The sequence below is a fragment of the Aptenodytes patagonicus genome, chromosome 27 (genome assembly GCF_965638725.1).
Source record: "Aptenodytes patagonicus chromosome 27, bAptPat1.pri.cur, whole genome shotgun sequence".
NCBI classification, from domain to species: Eukaryota; Metazoa; Chordata; class Aves; order Sphenisciformes; family Spheniscidae; genus Aptenodytes; species Aptenodytes patagonicus.
The window spans coordinates 1681322-1688982 of record NC_134975.1 but is presented as its reverse complement, the minus strand read 5'-3'; the positions used below and the strand labels follow the sequence as shown (position 1 = coordinate 1688982).

Sequence of the window (7661 nt, the reverse complement as noted above, 5' to 3'; positions counted from 1 at the left end):
CCCCACGGACCCAGGGCGGGCAGCTCAGGACGGAGAGCAAGGCTGAGCCGTGTCCTCCAGGCACCCGTGGAGCCCCAACACCAAACAACACCAAATTCCCTTCCAACAGCTTCTACTGCGACTTACTCTGCTCTCTTCCGCATGCTTTAGATAAAACCACGCTAAAACAGCCTTGAAAGAAGTATGGAGGAGATGGAGGGGAAGGAGAATGCAACCAGTCAAATAATTGGGACACCAAGACAACCTTACCTTGTACAGTGAAAAGGGTAACGTTTATTTTATTTTCTTTTGGCTTATAGTAACGTAATTGTTAATCATGTTGGGTAAGATCATTATGAGCCACCATGCAATTTCTAATACACTAATCTTCACTATTGATCTTGTACAGCTTTAACATTTTTTTTTTTTATTATTTTTTGCGGCGGAAAATTAAATAATTCAAACTCGGGTGTGGCCTCTATGTAACATCATGGTTTTATTTTAATTTGTTTTGTTCAACATTGGCTTCTATATTTTAAAAAAAGGTGAACAGGAAAAGTGAATAAAGCAGCTTGAATTGGTATCTCTTTATCGCCCTTCCCCTCTGCTCTTTGAAGAACACGGTCACAAATTAACCCAAAAGGGAGGATTTCGTAAGCGGGGGAGGGAAGAGAGCTACTTGCTGTAGTTTTGATTTTTTGGCTACGTCTGTTTGAATGACACCACCACCCTTGCTTTATTCCCACAACCCTGAATCCGGAATATAAATTCCCTGCACGCATTTGAAGTCGGAGATTTGCGTATGACACGAATGTCCCTAATGCTCTTTGACCACAGTCTCCTCTCTGTCCTTGGCTTCACTCAGTGAAGATGTACAGAAATGCAGACCCGTTACTGTCAGCACCCGCGAGCTGCGGCTGATGGAAATATCTGCCCTAGGGAGGAAACCAAGAGAGAAAAACCAACCAACCAACCCCCGAAACCTTTCTTTGAGCAGAAGGACTGACTCCAGCCAACGAACAGTTGAAGAAACTATCCGTCCCTGTTCTTCCTCAGCAATGCTGAGCGACGATACCACCGGCCTCTTGCATTTCACACAGATCTAATGTTAAAAAAATAAATATATATACGTCGTTTGAAGGGACTTCTTATTGTAAAGTAATTGAGTAGCTTAATGAGATTGCCAGCACGAACGCTAAACGCACCAAGCTTCACCTACGAGTCAATAGCCCAGCTTAAGAACAATTATGAAGTTTAGCCAAATCTTGCATAGAAGTGGTCAACTTATTGCACGTTGGAACCCCAAAAATAGATACTTTTGCTGTTGCAAATATCATTTGCAATAAAGCTTTTTTTAAAATCTAGTTTGGGGGGGGGGGGGGTGTAGGGTTTTGTTTGTCTTTTTTTTTTTTTTTTCCTTTGGGGGATGTTTACTGGCTATCTAAAGTCTAAGGAAAACAGAAAAATATTAAAAAAATAAAAATAAACATGGACAATGGCATAAGCCAGAAGCCATTCTATTATTTTTGTAGTTCTTTGTATTTACAAAAAGGCATGCCGATAAAATAAAATGATATATTACAGTATTTATAATATTCTCTTAAAAAGTTCAACCACACTTTTCAGCTATTTTTTCTTTTTTTTTTTTGTGCTGTTTACAATGTAGCCTGTACATATGTATGTAGTTTTTCTCTGTTATTGTACATCATATCCTAGGAGCAACTGGGGCAAGAGCTGACAGGATAGAAAAGGTTCCTTGCTGTGTTCCTGGGTGCAGCAGAACTGCTCCACTGACCTGGCGATGGCTAGGCTGCGCGTCGAGGACGCCGGACTCGGCGCAGATGGCTGCTGGATGGCTTCCTGCTTGGTTTTGGTTTTTTTAAGTGACTCCTGTAATTTTCTGGGTTGTGAGATTATGCAAACCGAGATTCATCCTGCCATCAAGTTCTGCTGTCTTGGGTTTTTTTTTCCCCCCGCTATTCTGGGTACCCTTAATTTGGTCCGCATTCAAACGCCCACACTTTAACCTCAGCGCCTCCCGGTCGAGGCGAGCAGCAGCACCGACCCCTCGCTTCTCCTTCCAGCTGCCGGCGGAAAAGCACCCGTGCCGCGGCGCTGCTGTCCTACCCTGTAAGAAGACCCACGCTGGCCCTGAAGAAAAACATCTCAACCGGAGCAGTGGCTGAGAGCTGGCTTAGCCATGAGGACACCACGAAACAGGAGCTGGGGATGTCTGAGTCTGGTCAGTGAGAAGAAGAAATGTTTGGACTTGGCTCATGGTGTTCCTGTGGCATTATTTACTGCTGCAGCGAGAAGACTAGGCAAGAGGTAGCTCTGATTCCTACCCAACCTGCGGGGCCGTTTTAGTCGCCACTCTATGAAAAGTGTAAGAAATGGGAAGAATGTGAAAGCACCCGCCAGCCGGCTCTCCACCCCGGGACGGGGCCAGTCCTGTGCTGCGTCTTGTTAAAAACCCTCGTGGCTACAGAAGCGAGAAAACCCACGCAGCAGGAAAGCGCCGAGCTGCAAAGACTGGTACCAAGGGAGGAAGGGCTCAGGGTTTCAGAAAGCCACCCGCGCCTCAGCATCCCACCCGGAGCCGGAATCCCGACGGCCGCGGGAGAACTGAACGCTGTGAGTCACGTCCCCGTCCCCCAGACCCGCTAGCGGGAGCGCTTTGGGTAAGCTCCCCAGCTTTCTACCGGTAGAGATAACACGCTACTTCTTTTAGCATTTATCTCTACAAAAAAAAAAAAAAGTGTCTACGCTGCAGGATGGAGGCTGAATAATAATTCATATTAATGGTAAATATTGCAGGATACAAATGAACTTACTGACTGGTATTGAAGCCCTAGATTTTGGTTTTACAGTGACATAGTATAACAAGCCGTTCTCAGTTTTTATCATCTCCCCTCGGACGAGGTCCAGAGCAGCATTTAGTTTTGTTGTATTTCAGTGTGCAAAAAGATGGCTGTATGGAAAAAAGAGACAAGTTGTTACACATACACACACAATTATTTCATCTGCTTGTTTCTTTTTTGTTGTTTTTGTTTTTTTTTCTCCTACTGGCGGGTCTATGAAAGATCGCTAAGAACTGGGAAGTACCGGTGAAGGGCATGGTTATTGTTAAGGTTTACCTCCAAATACAGTGTACGGTAGTCAGTGGAGTGCCTCGAATTTATGGCTTAACACACTGCTGTGGACAGATTATTGAGTGTCTTGTGGTTTAATGGTTCCTCATGCATGGTTCCCGGTCACGGCATGCCATCATGCAAATCGTTTCTATGCATTGAACGAGCACTTTTTTGGGGGGGAATCAGCCTGAGCTGTCTCCAGGCTGAAGGTACCCGATTACCCCATCTCCCAAACCAAGTAAAGCCCATGTAGAAAGTAGAATGCAGATAATAAATACCAAATAAACTATGACAATTAAATGGCATGGGCTAAATGGGTGGTTTGTTTCTTTTTTCCTTTTTTTTGTTTTACTTGTTTTAACTTTTTTCTTTTTTTCTTTTTTTTTTTTTTTGCTGCTTAACTAAATGCAAATCTAGTTTTGCATGAACAAACCCTTTAACAATGTGACTTCTGGGTTTTCTTTCAATAATAATCAACAAAATGGGAAAATAAAATCCATTTTTGGCTGCTTTGGAAAATATATGAATCCCAGCAGCGGGTTTTGTTTCTGTGTGTGTGTGTTTTATTTTGCTTGTTTGTCCTAAGTTGCATTGACTGATGTGGAACATGCAGTATCCACCTGCCCAAACAATAGAAAATCCATTTTTTTTCCTTTTTTGTGTTTAAATGTTTGTTTACAAGGGTCCTTTAAACAGGTGGTAGGTCACTGCTTTAGATGCAACGCTGTCACACAGTAAGCAGACTATGTTTGGTATAAGATCTTCAGGTAAGTGTCTCCACAGCTGTTCTGTATTGATATATTTCAGGAAGTTTGTAAACAATCTTTTCACTTGCAAATATTTTAATTTGTACAATTCTATTATTTTGTCTCAACACTTGGATTCCCTGACGTCTTTTTGTCTTTTCGCTCTTTCTCGTCTTCCTTCCTCCGCCCGTTGCTGTTTCTCCTTCTCGGGTTTGGTAACGCTGTCATATGACGGGAGGGACGCAGTAGACGGGGTGCCTTCTTTTTTCTCCCTGTTTGTTCCTCCGTTTTCCAGTTTTGTGGAGACAGGCCTTCGGCTGATAAAGCCCCGTCTTGCTAAACGAGCCCTGTAAGCCCTCTGGATAACCACTGCTGAAACTTCTTCCTGCTTGCGCCGGAGCGTAGTTGTGATAGGCTCATAAGACACTTTGGAAGGGTTGGATGCCACGAATCTTTCCTCCATCTGTTGTCTCAGTATATCCAGCTCTCCACTGTCCCCCAGGACACGTTTGGTGAAGGCAAACAGGATGTCTAAACAGTGGATCCTGTCTCCACTTACCATAGGCAGGTCCATGGCAATGAGTTCAATGGTGTTGGGTTTTGGGACGCGGAGAGGATGCTCCAAAGCATCAGCAAAGTCTGCGAGCTTGCTGTACTCTATGAACTGTGTGGCATCGGGGTCGAATTTCTCCCAGATCTCGTAGAAGGTCTCAAAGTCGTCCTCACTTAGTGGATCCGCACTCTCCTCTGTCGCCACGCTGAAGTTCTCCAGGATGATGGCAATGTACATGTTGACCACGATCAGGAAGGAGATGATGATATAACTCACAAAGAAAAATATCCCCACCGAAGGGTTCCCACAATCCCCCTTAAAACCACTCCCCGGGTGCTCCTTGTCTAGGTCGCAGTCCGGAGGCCGGTTTAGGATTGGCAGCAGCAGGCCATCCCAACCAGCTGATGTGGTGATCTGGAACAAGCAGATCATGCTGTTGCCAAAGGTCTCAAAGTTGAACATATCATCTATGCCAGCCTCATGCTTGACGTAGGCAAAGTTTGACATGCCGAAGATGGAGAAGATGAACATGACCAAGAACAGCAAGAGGCCAATGTTGAACAAGGCAGGCAAGGACATCATTAAGGCAAAAAGCAAGGTGCGGATTCCTTTGGCTCCTTTGATCAAACGCAGGATACGTCCAATGCGAGCCAGTCGGATGACTCGGAAGAGAGTGGGCGACACAAAATACTTCTCAATGATTTCAGCCAGGAACATTCCTAAAGAAGAAGAGAAGGGACAAGTATGACAATGGAGACGTGCAGTCTGCTGCTTCTTCCGAACCTAGTCAAGGGACTGGGAACACCAAACACCTTGGTCAGATTTTCAAAGGGGGTCTGCGATGAAGAGGCCTCACCTTCAGGCAGCTAAGCCGTAGCTAGCTGCTCTGGCTCCCTAAGTAGTTCTCCTAAATGGAGAGGGAGAGAGGTACAGCTGCAGAGTGATTCGTTCCACCTGGATAAGGATGGATGAGTTGTTTCTTGGAGGTGTCTAGCTCTTGGTGCCTAACTCTGCCATGGGAGTCGGGTTATGGACTCTATTTTGAAGGTGCTAAAAATATGCAAGATAAATCTTATTTCTAGCAGCAGACAAACCTGGATCTGAGTTTTATACTGCAGGACAGCCTCTAAATGTTGGTGTTTTGTCAGTATGCCTGGGCAGAGCTGCATCCAGCCAAGCTTTTTGAGTGACCCCGTTGTATTTGTGAGGTTATGCATATTTTACAGATAAGCCGCTAAAAACCAAAAACCTGTCGGAGGAAACTGGTTGATTCAACATTCAACCAAACTCAAAACAAGACTGCAAATCACATGCTGATGTAGGAAGCACTGCAATGCTATTTTCAGTGGTTAGTAAGCATTATAACATTTTGATGAGGTGAGTAAAATTTCTGTTTTTAAAGACAGGGAGAGTAATTGTCAAGTGTTTTACTCCATACAACTGGCAATGAATGCCAGAACAGAGGGGGGAGGGTCCATTAGTCAGGACTTCAAGCTGCCAAATTCTGCCACAGTTTCTTCACCAGGCTAAAAGGAGAACCTAGAAGTCCTGGTACCTATATATCCCCTTCAAAGACAAGAACGTGCTCTACTCTGCAAACACCAAGACAGCCCAGCACTCACAGACCTCTACCTAACCGGTGTCGCACTTACCCACGATGGACAGAATCACAACCACGAAGTCAAAAATGTTCCACCCGATGGTGAAATAATAGTGCCGCAAGGCGAACATCTTCAGCACACACTCACAGGTGAAGAAGATGACAAACACCAGGTTGATCCAGTAAAGGATGTCCTCCATCTGCTTGCTTTGTGTGTCTGTCTCCACCATCATGGTCACCATGTTGAGGCAAATGAGCATCATGATGACTATATCAAATGCTTGCTGGGTGACAAAGTCAAAGACAGCTCCTTGAACGCGGTTCTGTGCAACAGGAGAGAGACAATGAACCAAACAAGTTTGAACACAAATCTACCGTTAGTCCACAAATTATTTCACTGTTGGTGGAAACAGGGATGAGGACGTAGTTTTTTTCAGTATCTTATGAAGCTTTCAAGGCAAACTCTAGCCACAATTCAATCTGTTTATGGGAAAGGTAGGAAAATGCTATTATTTATACCCCAAACACGCTACCGCAACCCTGTTACCAGCATATCTTCCTCTTTGTTGAGGCCAAAGGCAGGGTGATGCGCTTCCATTCACAACTGGAGAAAGCAGCCAGGTCTACCTCGCAGTGGTGACTGACTGCAGGGTACTTGAACTAGACTTCAACTACCTCTCTTGCATCCTGGCAGCAGACAGAGGAGCAGGATGCCTTATCCACAGCAGTATCTAAGGGACTCACCCAATACCGCATGCAAAGCCTTTCAGAAAGCAGGGAAACGTGCTCAGGTCTCGATCAATGCAACCCACAAGGCTGTCTAATCGTCCAAGACCCCACTCACTAATGCCAGGAGGCCTCCTACTCTCCATCTATAGCCTCTCAGCCAGCCAGGCCTTTCAGATTGTTTTGTTGATTCAAGTGAGCCAACTGATTAACGTCAACCACAGCTGTAGCACTTGAACCTTTCTCAGATGGTACCTGAATTATAATGACAAGAACATGGTGATGTGGAGTCCAGCTTGAGTTAGAACAAAGGATGCTCTTGGAGCCGAAGCTCCTTTGAAAGTCTACTCTGCAGGTTTTTTCCTTCAGTTCCCTTTATAACGTACTCACCAGAGGTCGGGGAATAGGTTTTTGAGGCTTCTTCGAGCCCAGTTTTTTCATGGCGTTATAGTACTTCTTTTGTTCTTCTGTCATGAAAATATCTTGACCTCCAAAGTAAAGGGGCAAAAGGAAAACTGGTTACGATCAGCTCATACACCAGAAGGGAAAGGAATAACATCCTAGCTAAGTCATGAGGATACCTGCCATATGGGAAGTTGGTGGCAGCTATTTTAGACAGAAATAACTTACACTAATACCCAAGGCGTACTGATTTTCCTTTAAAGAAAACTGAGTGTTTCTCCTATGAATAACCTGTTTTACTGCACTACATCCTTCCCCATCCCCTCTATCTCAGTTGTGACAAACAGGTAGCAGAGGTGTCAGGCCATTTAGCAGGTACTGCATGCGTGCAAATCCTCAGCTTGACTTACAGAGAAGAAAAGCAGTGTATGAGAGAGGGAGGGAGGGGCAGGGAAGACATCTTACTTCCAGTCTGTGTGTTTTAGTCAAAGCAAAAAAAAAAAACCTAGAAATGCATGAAA

The 7661-nt window shown here is 44.7% G+C and overlaps 1 protein-coding gene across 4 annotated transcripts in view; it reads right to left on the bottom strand.

The window, feature by feature from the left end:
- Positions 1 to 245: 245 nt before the first annotated feature.
- The window catches only part of SCN8A (sodium voltage-gated channel alpha subunit 8), a 60566-nt gene continuing 53150 nt past the window's right edge, over positions 246 to 7661 (bottom strand). For all 4 annotated transcript variants that reach the window (XM_076360507.1, XM_076360504.1, XM_076360506.1 and 1 more), the window contains 3 exons: positions 7129 to 7233; positions 6065 to 6335; positions 246 to 5131 (listed from right to left, as the gene is read on the bottom strand). In XM_076360507.1, coding sequence (XP_076216622.1) covers positions 3984 to 5131; positions 6065 to 6335; positions 7129 to 7233 — 1524 coding nt within the window. In that variant the 3' untranslated portion in view covers positions 246 to 3983. The remainder of the gene's footprint in view (positions 5132 to 6064; positions 6336 to 7128; positions 7234 to 7661) is intronic.